Source organism: Notechis scutatus, chromosome 5 (assembly GCF_049901735.1).
Source record: "Notechis scutatus isolate UNSWTSFEM ecotype Mainland chromosome 5, rNotScu1.2, whole genome shotgun sequence".
Classification (NCBI taxonomy): domain Eukaryota; kingdom Metazoa; phylum Chordata; class Lepidosauria; order Squamata; family Elapidae; genus Notechis; species Notechis scutatus.
In genome coordinates, this window is record NC_142013.1 from 1,049,886 (window position 1) to 1,063,629 (window position 13,744).

Here is a 13,744-nt window from a genome sequence, read left to right on the forward strand (position 1 = left end):
TGTGTGTGTGTGTGTGTGTGTGACTCCAAGCCACCGTTTCTGCTCTTTTGCCCCCTCCCTCGGGATTGTGTTTTGTGCCGCGAGTCGCATCCAGATTCTTTGCGCTCTCTTATCCTTTGAAACCGGATGTCCAACTCCTCTGTCACTCCTCTGGCCACGTAAAGGCCTCTGTTGAACCCCAGGCCGCCCGTAGACCAGAGGTTTTGCAAACAGGACACTTCCCGCAACTTTAGCAAGAGGGTTGTTGTTGTGGCTTTGGCAAAATGGTGGCAGTCCCTGGAGAGGCATCGAAGGGAGAGACGCCTGGTCGGCGTGAGTCACCCAGAGAGGCCACGGGGGCCACGGGTCAGCGGGGGAAACAGTGGCGAGGGCGAAGGCCACCATCCAGCCGGGCTGGGCAAGGGCTTCCTTCCTGCCAAAGGCTGAGGTGGGGGAGAACTGGGGTGGGTGTGTGTGTCTGCAAAACCAGCACAGCGGTGTGAACTGCCAGAGTTGTGGGTCATTTCTGAAACAGGGAAAAAAAAAAAGGAAATAACGAGACTTTATTCCGGGTCCATTTTTGGCTCACGTTTCTTTGCGGAGCTTTTCCGAAAAAAGCAAATCCAAGCAGAATGACGGGATTCAGGCAGTCCTCAACTTACGATGGTTCATTTACTGACCGTTCGAAGTTGCCATGGCACTGAGAAAAGGGACTTGAGTTAGGACCGCTTTTCACACTGAACGACCTGTTTATCGCATTTCCCCGTGGTCGCGTGATCCAAATGGGGGCGCTTGCCGGCTGACTCGTACTTACGACGGTCATTGTGTCTCAGGGTTCAGGGGACCCCCCCCTTTTTAAACCTTCTTTACATGCAACATCAATGGGGAGGAAGAACTCACTTAACAACCACTGCTGTGATTCACTTAACAATGGTGGTCAGAAAGGTTGTAAATAAAACTGGGCAAGACTCACTTAGCAGCTTTCTTGCTTAGCGACAGAAAGGCTGGGCTCCCTTGTATTTGTAAGTCGAGGACACCGGAGGAGGCTTTGGGGTTGGGAAAGAGCTGCTGACCACGTGCTGGGATGACATCTCGGCCTGTGAATGCTCCCGGAAACTAAACTAAGTTCAGCCAGGGTATTTTTATCTTGCCATCAGCAAAAAATATCTAGAGGGAAAGGTAGCCTTTTCCAGACGGGGTCAGAGGGGGCTGGGGGCTGGCTTTCTTTCTGAATTTGACCCCCGGGGCAGTCCAAAAGGGTTGTTCTTTGTAAGTCCCTCTTTCCCAGCTGGAAAATAAGACCTAGCATGATTTTTCAGGATGCTTGTAATATAAGACCTACCCCCCAAAATAAGCCCCAGTTAAGATTGTCAGTCAGACGGATGCATTTGGAACTGTATTTCCCCCAAAATAAGACCTGACCAGAAAATAAGACCTAGCATGGTTTTTTTCCCAGGATGCTTGTAATATAAGACCTACCCCCCCAAAATAAGCCCCAGTTAAGATTGTCAGTCAGACGGATGCATTTGGAACCCGTATTTCCCTGAAAAATAAGACCTGACCAGAAAATAAGCCCTAATGCGTCTTTTGTAGCAAAAATTAATATAAAACCTGGACTTATTTTGGGGGGGAAACTCGGTAGTCCTTGACTTACAACAGTTCGTTTAATGACCAAATTATGATGGCACTGAAAAAGTGACTTAGGACCCTGTTTGACACTTACGACCGTCGCAGCGTGATCAAAATTCATTCCCTGGGCCACTGGCTCGTTCTTATGCCGGCCGCAGCATTCCCGCCGTCACTGGATCTCCCCCTTCGGGCAACCTTCTGACCAGCAATGTCAACGGAGGAAGCCGGATTTGCTTAATGACCGGGTCACTCACTTAAAACCGCTGCAGTGATTCACTTAACAACAGTGGCAGGAAAGGTCGTTAAAAACGGGGGCGAGACCCTTCTTAACCATCTCTTAAGGAGCTCAGGGGGGGCTGTAAGCCAAAAAACCCCTAAAAAATGCAAAATGCAAAAATCCAATAAAAAAGCGGTCAAAATAGACCAACAATGAATGGATTAAACCAAAAGAACAAATGAATGAATGAAAAAGAAAAGAAAAAAAGAAAAGGGAGGCAACCAAAATAGAACTCGAAGGGGAGACTTGACGGATCTTCGGTCTGCCGCCCGTTTTCTACGTTTCTTCCTTCTCATCTCTTGTTCCCCTTTTTGTGATATTTCCCGCGGGTTCTGGTTTGTAAACAACACAATTAAAAAGAAAGCGGCTTGGCGGATAATCCAGGGTTTCTCATCCAAAAGTCAGGTTGGCGAGACCAAAAAAAGTTTTCCCCTGTCCAAAAAAATCCTTAACTTGTGATATTTTGTACGATATACCCAAAAACTTCTCTGATATTGTTTCTTTCTTTCTTTCTTTCTTTCTTTCTTTCTTTCTTTCTTTCTTTCTTTCTTTCTTTCTTTCTTTCTTTCTTTCTTTCCTCCTTCCTTTCTTTTTTCTCTCCATCCTTTGTTCCTCTTTTTTTCCTCTTTCCTTCCTTCGTTCCTCTCTCCCTCTTTTTTCTTTCTTTCTTTCTCTTTCTTTCTTTATTCCTTTATTACTTCTTTTCTTTCCTTTTTCTTTCTTTCCGTCCTTTGTTCCTCTCTCCCTCTTTATTTATTTATTCTTTATTCCTTACTTCCTTCTGTCATTCCTTCCTTTCTTTTTTCCTTTCTTCATCTTTGTTTCTTTGTTTCTTTGTTTCTTTGTTTCTTTGTTTTCTTTCTTTCTTTCTTTCTTTTCTTTCCTTTTCTTTTAAAGATTTTTTTTTATTTTTTAACGACATAGACAAACACAAAAGTAAGCACAAAACATAAAGCCATCTCTCCATTATATACTGTGTGTTGGTTGGTACATATCTCTTGTGCACAATATTAACCGCATTTCCCTCCTAATCTTTTTTATTAATAAAAGTTTTATTTAAGTTTCCACAAAGCATACAAATACAAATAAAATATCTTTTTTTTGAGAGCAGCGTGGCCCCGGGTTATCACTTCTCCATACAGACATGAACTCAATACATATTTATCTTATACATTCTAATCCATATCTTATAACTATTTTCACAATTTTTTCAATAGCTTTTCCCTTTCTTTACTTCCTATAGCCTTATTTTAAATTATCTCATTCCTTTCTTAATTCAATTACGTATCTTTTTCTAATTTTTGAAATCTTTCTAATCAATGTTTTTATACTTTCGTCTGTCCTGTTTCCAATTTCATATTATCTTTTCTCATAAAACAAATTTTCCCCTGTAATTACTAGACTGGAGTGTAACACCTTTGTATCTTTTTTTCAAATCTTATTTAAAAATTTAAGTTACATCCTTACGGTTGTAACATTTCATTTTCATTTCCCTCCTCATCTTAACTTGAAATTCAAATTACTCTTTTTCTTTGTCTCTTTTGATGGGTTGGACTGTTTCTTGAGTAAACTAAATATTATTTGGGGGGAAAAACAGCAACCCCAGTTCATTTAGTGACTGGCTAAAGTGACACAGCGGTGAAAAAAGGGATTCATGATGGTTTTTCATCATTACTGACCGTTGCAGCATTTCCCACGGTCATGGGGTCAAAAAATTTGAAGGCTTGGCCACTGACTGCTATTTATGATGATCGCAGACAAGCCTTAACAGATTACAGATAATCAGAGTTCGAAGGGACCTTGTAGGTCATCTAGTCCAACCCCCCGCCCAAGCGGGAGACCCTACACCATTTCTGACAGATGGCAGTCCAGTCTCTTCTTGAAAGCCTCCAGGGATGAAGCTCCCACAACCTCTAAAGGCAACTTCTGTTCCACTGAATATAGAATAACAGAGTTGGAAGGGACCTTGTAGGTCATCTAGTCCAACCCCCCGCCCAAGCGGGAGACCCTACACCATTTCTGACAGATGGCAGTCCAGTCTCTTCTTGAAAGCCTCCAGGGATGAAGCTCCCACAACCTCTGAAGGCAACTTCTGTTCCACTGAATATAGAATAACAGAGTTGGAAGGGACCTTGTAGGTCATCTAGTCCAACCCCCCGCCCAAGCGGGAGACCCTACACCATTTCTGACAGATGGCAGTCCAGTCTCTTCTTGAAAGCCTCCAGGGATGAAGCTCCCGCAACTTCCAAGGCCTTCAGACAAGCCAAGTCAATGGAGGAAGCCAGATCCACTTAAGAACCGTGTGACTAACTTAACAACGGGATCGATTCACTTAAGAACCATGTGACTAACTTAACGGCATCAATGGGCTTAACGACCGTGGCAAAAAAGTGAGGCAAAACTGACTTAAAACAAATGTCTCGCTTAACAACGAAACTTTGGGGCTGGATTCTGGCCGTAGTGGGGAGCACACCAAAGGGGCGTGTATTTGCAGTGTTCAGAGTTGGTGATCCGGTGCCGGCCTTGTGTTGGCATGTGTGCAAAATGTGCAAACGAGCGTCGGTGAGTCAGAGAAGTGTGACTGGATGGGATTTGGTTTTGTTTTTGGCTTCCTATTTATAGCGGCAGGAAATGACTTTTTGGAGAAGGTTTTGGTCTCCGCAAAATCTAGCCAGGGTCTCTTGCAAAAGTGGAAACGGGGCAGGGGGGCAGCTGGGTTGGGCTTGAAAAAAAAAAAGAGGGGGATTGAAGGATGGAAGGAAGAAACCTGTGAAGAGTACAGGGGGTTGGACTAGAAGATCTCTAAGGTCCCTTCCAGCTCTAATTCTGATTGATTGAGTGATAATGAGGGGGTTTGTATTCCAAAGGGTCTCGTTTTTTAGACCAGGCCAAGGGTCAGAGAACAATGGGGACTTGAGGGACGTAAGCAGGGAAAAAGGTCTGGAATCTTTATTCAACATTTAAAGCTAATATTTTAATTTTTTTATAAACAGTTTTGTACGTTCTTCTCCCCCCCCCCGCATTTTTATTTTTATTTTTACATACAATAAATCCATTCCATTTCCATCGTGCGTCGATTAAGGTACATATTCCGTGTGCTTACAATTAATAATAATAATAATACTCTTCTTATCAAGGTAACAATAATCACATTCCCACATGAATAATATAAGTATTATCTGATATATCTATTTCGCCAGCTTCTCTTACTGCTTTATAACGACATCTAATCCATTTTAATTTATTTTATTTTCTAACCATTGATAAAACATATCCCATACCATGTAATGTTCCGATTCTTCCGACTGTTTTTGTATGTTCAAAGGTCTCCAAACGTGGGCCCTTTAAGACTGGCGGACTTCAACTCCCAGAATTCCCCAGCCAGCCACACGTGGCTGGCTGGGGAATTCTGGGAGTTGAAGTCCGCCAGTCTAAAGGGCCCACGTTTGGAGACCCTATGCTAATGATTTATTCTACAGGTAGTCCTTGACTTAACAACCACAATTGAGCCATCTCCTTTCCGTTGCTAAGCGGGAAAGAGATTAAGTGAGGTTTTGCCCCCATTTTACCCCCATTCTTGCCGCCGTTGTTAAGTTAGGACGACGGTTATTGAAATAAATCTGGCTTCACGTTGACTTTGCTGGTCAGAAGAAGGGGATCCCTCCGGGGGAGGCTGCGGCCATCCTAAATAGGAACCAGGGTGGGTGGGTGTCTGCATTTGGATCCCGTGGGACACTGCAATGGTCATAAGTGTGAAACACGGTCGTAAGTCTACCAGTCTTCTCCTTTTCCCCCCCTGTCAAACGTGTCCCCTTTGGAGGGCTATGGAGGCACAGGTCTAGAACCGACCTGGAAATCCGTTCCATGCTGGCTCTTGAAGCTTCGTCCCCTTGTTGAAGGACTGGTTCGGCTTCTTGTATGTCCACATTTTTGGCATTCTGGGAGACTCAAAAAAGAGTGAGGTTTAAAAGTCTTGTGGGGAGAGCCGAAGGGAGGAAGGAGGGAAAGTGGAAGAGAGAGAGAGGGAAGGAAGGGAGCAAGCAAGCAAGCTAGGAGGGAGGGAGGGAGGGAGGGAAGGAAGGAAGGAAGGAAAGAAGGAATCTAGAAGGAAGGACAGGTAGAGAAGGAAGGAAAGAATCTGGGAGGAAGGGAGGGAAGTAAGTAAGTGAGGTAGCTAGAAGGGAGGGAAGAACAAGGAAGGAAGGAGGGAAGCTAGGAGGAAGGTAGGGAGCTGAGAGGGAAGGAAAGAATATAGGAGGGAGGGAAGGAAGGAAGGTGGAAAGGAGAGGGGAGGAAGGAAGAAAGGAAGGAAGCTGGGAGGGAAGGAAGGAGGAAGGAAGGAATCTAGGAGGGAGGGAGGGAAGGAAGGAGGAAGGAAAGAATCTGGGAGGGAGGGAGGGAAGTAAATAAGTGAGGAAGCTAGAAGGGAGGGAAGGAAGGAAGGACAAGGAAGGAAGGAAGGACAGGGAGGGAGGAAGGAAAGAAGGAAGCTAGGAGGGAGAGGGAGAGGAAGGAAGGAAGCTGGGAGTGGAGGAAAGAAGGAAGGAATCTAGGAAGCTGGGAGGGAAGGAAGGAGGAAGGAAGGAATCTAGGAGGGAGGGAGGGAGGGAAGTAAATAAGTGAGGAAGCTGGAAGTGAGGGAAGGAAGGAAGGACAAGGAAGGAAGGAAGGACAGGGAGGGAGGGAAGGAAAGAAGGAAGCTAGGAGGGAAGGGAGGAGGAAGGAAGGAATCTAGGAGGGAGGGAGGGAGGGAAGTAAATAAGTGAGGAAGCTAGAAGTGAGGGAAGGAAGGAAGGAAGGACAAGGAAGGAAGGAAGGAAGGACAGGGAGGGAAGGAAAGAAGGAAGCTAGGAGGGAGGGAGGAAAGGAAGGAAGGAAAGAAGCAATCTAGAAGGGAGAGGGAGGGAAGGAAGGAAGCTGGGAGTGGAGGAAGGAAGGAAGGAATCTAGGAAGGAGGGAATGAAGGAAGGACGAAGGAAGGAAGGAAGAAAGGAAGGAAGGATAAGACAGAGAGGGAAGGAAGGAAGCGACCGATCCCCATGAAATGCCACATGTTTTTGCAGACGTGCAGAGCGTTTATGGCGAACCTGCCCTTCTGGGTTGGCGGTGCCAGGCTTGGCCGCTGATGAGGCTGCTCTCCTTCCCTCCACAGTGCTCCCTCTCCTCGGGGATCCTGAGAACACGACAACACCTGGAGAGGCCCCATCTGAGCTGCTGGCCAGGAAGCCCCTGAGCGGCCCCCTCCCTGCCCCCCGCCCCCAGAGCCATGGCGGAGGGGCCTTCGCTCGCCCTGGCCGAGTGGCTCCGGACTCTCCGCCTGGACCAGTACACCGAGGCCTTTGAGCAGAGCCAGCTGAGGTGCCTTCAGGACTGCCAGCCCCTGACCGACGAGAGCCTCCTCCGCCTCGGCGTCCTGCTGCCCGGCCATCGCAAGCGCATCCTCTCCGCGTTGGCGAAGGTCTTCGCCGAGTCGCCCCCCGGAGGTCCCCGGCTTCCCCCGAGGAGACCCATCCCCATGAAACGCCACATCTTCCGGACTTGCACGAGCGCCGCTGCCTCCCTGCCGGAGCAAGAGGCCAGGCCGGACTTGGCAGGACCAAGGAGCAAGGGGGCGCCCCCAGGACGGGGGTCCGAAGCCCCCGCCGGCCTCCCCCTTATTCCTCCCCCTATCCCTCCGAGGACCAGTTGCCACCCTCCCGTGAAGTTCTCCGCTTCCTTTCCGGACTTCCCTGCGGATGTTTGCTTGGACTCGGGATTGGACCCTTCCCCGCAGCCAGCTGGCGAGAGGCTCAGCCCCTTTTCCTGGAGGAAGGGGCCAAGCCCGCTCTGGCCCCTCTGCCGCCGCTGCCCGCCAAACGCCACCAGCTGGAAAGCAAGCCGCCCGTCCCGCTGCGCCCACCCACGCTGCCCCCCAGGGCGGTGCCTCAGAAAGCCAAGCCAAGGTAAGCTCACACCCGTGTGCAACACGGGGGTAGGTGGGGGGGGAGTGTGTAAGCATGGGTGAGTATGTATGTTAGTATGCCAGGGAAGGTTCTGGAAAAGATAATCAAGTGACGAATCAGCGAACACTAAAGTCGTAACCAAAAGTCGACAGGGGTTTGCCACAAGCAGATCGTGGTAGACCAGGGTGTTGTCCAACCTTGGCCACTTTAAGACTTGTGGACTTCAACTCCCAGAATCCTCAGCCAGCTTTGCTGGCTGAGGGATTCTGGGAGTGAAGTCCACAAGTCTTAAAGTGGCAAGGTTGACACCCCTGTGCTAGACTAATCTTATTGCATTCTTTGACAAAGGGGACAACATTAGTGGACCGGGAGGAATGCGGTCGATACGATTTACTTGGGCTTCCGAAAGGCATTTGACAAAGTAGACTATAACCTACTAGTTGATAAAATAAAAAAAAATGTGGTTTAGACAGCATCACCACCAGATGGATGCGTAACTGGCTGACCAACTGCACTCAAGGTGTACTGTGTCTCCCCGAAAATAAGACCCCGTCTGATATTTTTTGTGCCACCAAAAAAAGGCACCAGGTCTTATTTTTGGGGAATGTCATCCATTGACTAACCTCACTAACCTCCTTTTCGCTCTCAGAGGCCTTCAGGCACTTCTTTTTATTCTGCAGCTGGCAAGGCTTTCCTGAAGGCCTCTGCAGCCGATAACAGACCTCTGGATCGATCCAGAACTTTGTTCTCACCTACAGAGGCCTTCAGGAAAGCCTGGCCAGCCTTGCTGGCTGCAGAAGAAATGGGCCGGCAAGGCAGGTGTTGAGGTGTGCGAGGCCTGGCTACACCTGTCCAAAGGGAAACAGTAGGGCGGCCCCACCCCTCCATCCCCACTGTGGCTTAATTTTTACTCCTCCACTCTGGCGTGGGCGGGGTCTTAATTAGGGCTTGTTTTGGGGGTAGGGCTTATATTGGGCGCACCAGAGGTTGTATTCAGCAGGTTCTGACCAGTTCTGGAGAACCGGTAGCAGAAATTTTGAGTAGTTCGGAGAACCGGCAAATCCCACCTCTGGCTGGAGATTTCACAGTATCCTTCCCCTGCCACGCCCACCAAGCCACACTCACAGAACCGGTAGTAAAAAAATTTGAATCCCACGACTGGGGCACACACGTAAAAATCAAGCTAGGACTTACTTTCAGGGTAGGTTGTATTTTGGGGGAAACAGGTTAGTCCTTAAATGGAACTGCGTTTACAGGGAGGGAACTATGCAGTGGGGTACCCGAAGCCTCTGTTTTAGGCCCAGAACTCTTCAACATCTTCATCAATGATTTGGATGAGGGAATAGAAGGGAACTCATCAAATTTGCAGACGACGCCAAGCTAGCAGGAATAGCCAACACCCCAGAAGATAAAGGCTTAAGATACAGAAGGATATGGACAGAATTGAACCTGGGACCCTATCGAACAAAATGAAATTCAACAGTGACAAAAGTCAGGTTCTCTATTTAGGCAAGAAAAACAAAAGGCACAGGTACAGCACAGGTGGTACCTCCCTCCGTAGTATGCAACGCGTCTCCAAGCAACAAGGGTTCTGCTAAAACAGGCTTTGCTTTCTGTCGGAAGGTGAGAAAAAGGAAGGTCACACGTGGATTATTTTGGTACGGTGTAAGGCGATGCGTTAGGCACAATGCAGGAAGTCCTCGACATACAACCATAGCTGAGTCTGGAATGTCTGCTGTTCAGTGAGACAGTTGTTCAGCGAGTTTTGCCCCATTTCACGAACTTTTTTTAAAATAGATTTTTATGGTGTTTTCCACCAGTACAACGCAAATCATAATCACATTTTCAACAGCATTTGACACCTACAAATATTATCATCTTATGGGTCTTAGTACATTTGATATACACCTATCAGTAATCATTATCTTTGTCAGTAATTAGTTCTATCTTATATTCTTATATATTTTACATATTTACAAATTGCTTTCAGCCGTGTGCAGCAGCTGCCAAAAAAGCCAACACATTTCTAGGCTGCATAAACAGAGGGTGAGAATCAAGATCACGTGAAGTGTTAACACCACTTTATAAGGCCTTGGGAAGGCCACACTTGGAATATTTGCATCCAATTTTGGTCGTCACGATGCAAAAAAAAAAAAAATGTTGAGAGTCTAGAAAGAGTGCAGAGAAGAGCAACCAGGATGATTAGGGGGTGTTGTGGTTCGCCAGCAGCGGGTGCGGACGGCTGAGGCCTTGGAGAGCGAGGACTCGGATGAGGGGCCTGCATGTGAGGCAGGAAGGGGGCCAGGACCATCAGGGAGTGGAGTGCGGCCTTCGGAGCTTGTGGGGGCTGGCAGCAGTGAGGAAGAGGCCCCCGAGGAGCCTGTGCCCAGGGTGTGTGCACGCAGGGCTGCTCGAAGGAAAGAGCAGCAGCACGGGAGACGCAGGAGTAAGGCTGCAAGCCAGCTGAGAAACCAGAGTTCTTTGCAGGAAGCAAAGACGTTTTTGCCCTCAAGCCTTGTGGACGTTCGGACTCTCTTAGTTTGTGTTTGGAGACTCTTTGTGTTTGGAATATTTCTTGGCAACTTTATCTAGTGTTCTTGGCAGCCTTGCACCACCTTGGCAAGGCTCCTTCTTATCAGAGACAATGAGTTGGAAACAGCCTTTTAACCGGGAAGGAACGGAATTCCTAAAGAATCATTAAAAGGTTTTGCTGTTGCTTCCGTTTTGGGTTTGTTTCCTTGGCACAAGGTTTGGGTCAGAACATTAGGGGACCGGAGGCTGAAATATATGCAGGAAGTGGGCATGGCTAGCCCAGAGAAGGACGAAGGGATGACATGATAGCAGCCTCTCAATGTTTGAGGGGCTGCCCCAAAGAAGAGGGAGTCAAGCTATGCTCCAAAGCAACTCAAGGCAGGACAAGGAGCCATAAGGATGGAAACTAATCCAGGAGGGAAGCAACGTGGAAATTGAGGAGGAATTTCCCGATGATGAGGACGATTAACCAGTGCAACTGCTTGCCACCGGAAGTTGTGGCTGCTCCATCCCTGGAGGCTTTTAAGGAGAGACTGGACGGTCATTGGCCTGAAATGGTAGAGGGTCTCCTGCTTGAGTGGGGGTTGGGCTAGATGACCTCCAAGGTCCCTTCCAGCTCTGTTATTCTGAGATCTCCAATCAATCTTCTCTGCAACTCTTCCCCCAAAACTTCCGTGACCATACCTGGACTTCTTCCAACCAAAGAGGCGGTGACTTGCCATCCAGGCCTGCTAACCAGTTATTCTGGCTCCTTAATCCACCTTCGCCTGACCTGAGATCCACCCCTGACTATCAGAACCACCAGGCTTGGCCAACCCACATTTTTTTTCCCCCTCAAGCAGAAAACATTTGCAGAAGAAACTTCCTGGTTCTCTGGAAGGAAAGGGCTGCCTCATGTCGTAATCACGAGTTGTTGGCCAACCGTTGCAAGGGAAAAGGGCCAGGCACGGAAGTTAGAAGCTTGGATGCCCAGAAGGGCCTTTTAGGTCAGAGGTCTCCAATCTTGGCCACTTTAAGACTGGGGGACTTCAACTCCCAGAATTCCTTAGCCAGCTTTGCATGGCTTGGGGGTCACGTGACTGGGTGGGTCAAAAGATAGAAACTCACTTTGAATAATGCTCTTGGGTGCGGGGTTGGACTAGATGACCTCTGAGGTCCCTTCCAGCCCTGGATTGCTGTGCGGTTCAAAGCATCCTCTGAAGCTGCGTCTAGGGCCAGGGTTTGTGGTCCTCCCTCCCTCTCCTTTTTCTTTCCCTCCCTCCCTCCTTCTACCCATCCGTTCATCCATCCATCCATATCTCATTCACATGCCTTTCCCTTCCCTCTTTCTCCCTTCCCTCCCTTTCTTTCTTTTCTTCTTCCTTTTAAGAGAAAGGAAGGAAGGAAGGAAGGAAGGAAGGAAGGAAGGAAGGAAGGAAGGAAAGAAGGAAAGGAGGAAGGAAAGGAGGGAGGGAAGGAAGGAAGGAAGGAAGGAAGGAAGGAAGGAAGGAAGGAAGGAAGGAAGGAAGGAAGGAAGGAAGGAAAGGAGGGAGGGAAGGAGGGAGGGAGGGAGGGAAGGAAGGAAGGAAGGAAGGAAGGAAGGAAGGAAGGAGAGGGAGGGAGGGAGGGAGGGAGGGAGGGAGGAGGGAAGGAAGGAAGGAAGGAAGGAAGGAAGGAAGGAAGGAAGAAAGAAAGGAAGAAAGAAAGAAAGAAAGAAAGAAAGAAAGAAAGAAAGAAAGAAAGAAAGAAAGAAAGAAAGAAAGAAAGAAAGAAAAAGAAAAGCTACCATGCATCTCTATGCTATTCATGGTATATTTTCAGCTGGAAACTCTTTGTCCTTAAACCAGGGGTCCCCAAACTTGGCAACTTTAAGACTGGTAGACTTCAACTCCCAGAATTCTCCAGCCAGCATAATTTTGCGAGTTGAAGCCCACCCAGTCTTAAAGTTGCCAAGTTTGGGGACCTCTGCTGTAGAGGATTCAAAACCCTTTTTATTTATTTCATTTATATCCCACCTTTATTGTTTTCCTAAATGACTCAAGGTGGCTAACGTACCTAGTACTCCAATCCTCTTGCTGTTTTCCACCCAACAACCCTGTGAGGTGGGTTGGGCCGAGACAGACTGGTCCTTCCAGCTGTCCTTCATGCCTAAGGCGGGACTAGAATTCCCCGTCTCCTGGTGATTGGCCCAAAGTTACCCAGTTGTTATTCATGCTTCAGGTTGGGACTAGAACTCACCACCTCCTTGTAATGCTGGCTGGGGAATTCTGGGAGTTGAAGTCCACCAGTCTTAAAGTGGCCAAGTTTGGAGGCCTCTGGTTGATGTGAACATAAATTTTTGTGCTTAATAATGGTGGTCCTGAATGTCATCCAAGCTCTGAGAATAAAAAGGTGGAGACCGTTCCTTTTTCCCTAGAAATTGTCCTGCGGAGTCTTCGTGTCATCTGGTCCCACCGTTGCAAAGAAGAACGCTGGTTTCGTGGCCGGTTTTCTGTGGAAGCCCTCGAAACAACGAGGTTGAGCGTGGAAAGGAAAGGGAAGATCTGCACAAAACCTCTCAGGGCAGGCAGCGAATCGGAAACGACACCCCAGAAACCCCTGACTCGGGTCTCAAGAGATCTCCCGTAGGGTTACATAGAATCCTAGGGATGGCTGGCAGGAACCTCAGAGGCCACCTAGTCCAACCCCCTGCTCAAGCAGGAGACGCTATCCCGTTTCAGACCAGTGGCGGCCCAGTGACTTCTTGGAAACCTCCAGGGACGGAGCAGCCACAGGTCCAGGTGAGAAGCTGGCTCATTGTTCTTACTGTCAGGAAATATTTTCCCCCTCCCCTTTATTTCTAGGTTGAAGGAGGGCAGAGAAGAGCAACTAAGAGGATTTGAGGGCTGGAGGCGGAAACATGCAACGAACGGTTTCAGGAATTGGGTAGGTCTACTCTAGGGAAAAGAAGGACCAGCGGGGGACATGATGGCATCTTCCAGTATTTGAGGGGCAGCCACAAAGAATAAGAGGGGGGGTCAAGCTATTCTCCAAAGCCCTTGAAGGCAGGACAAGAAGAAACCAGTCAAGGAGAACATCATCCAAGAAACATTTTTTAAAACATCAAGAATAAATAATTTATATTGTCTAATAGGGTCAAATAGCAAAATAAGGTCAAACTATTTTTGAAGGCAAGATGAGGAACTATGGATGGAAACTCATCCAGGGGAGAAGCAATTAAAGGAATTAAAGGAGAAACTTCCTAACAGTGGAGAACAATGAACCAGTGGAGAACAATGAACCAGTGGAACTGCCTGCCACCAGAAGTTGTGGCTGCTCCATCCCTGGAGGTTTTGAAGAAGAGACTGGACAGCCATTGGTCTGAAAATGGGATAACATCTCACAAAGGTATCCATGTCCCAGGATA

The 13,744-nt window shown here is 48.0% G+C and overlaps 1 protein-coding gene across 1 annotated transcript in view; it reads left to right on the forward strand.

Annotated features, from left to right (window-relative positions):
* The first annotated feature begins 6,896 nt into the window (after positions 1–6,896).
* ARAP1 (ArfGAP with RhoGAP domain, ankyrin repeat and PH domain 1) overlaps positions 6,897–13,744 on the forward strand; it is an 87,316-nt gene continuing 80,468 nt past the window's right edge. Inside the window, 2 exon segments of the mRNA XM_087965915.1 lie at positions 6,897–7,680; positions 7,683–7,827. Coding sequence (XP_087822041.1) covers positions 7,152–7,680; positions 7,683–7,827 — 674 coding nt within the window. The 5' untranslated portion in view covers positions 6,897–7,151.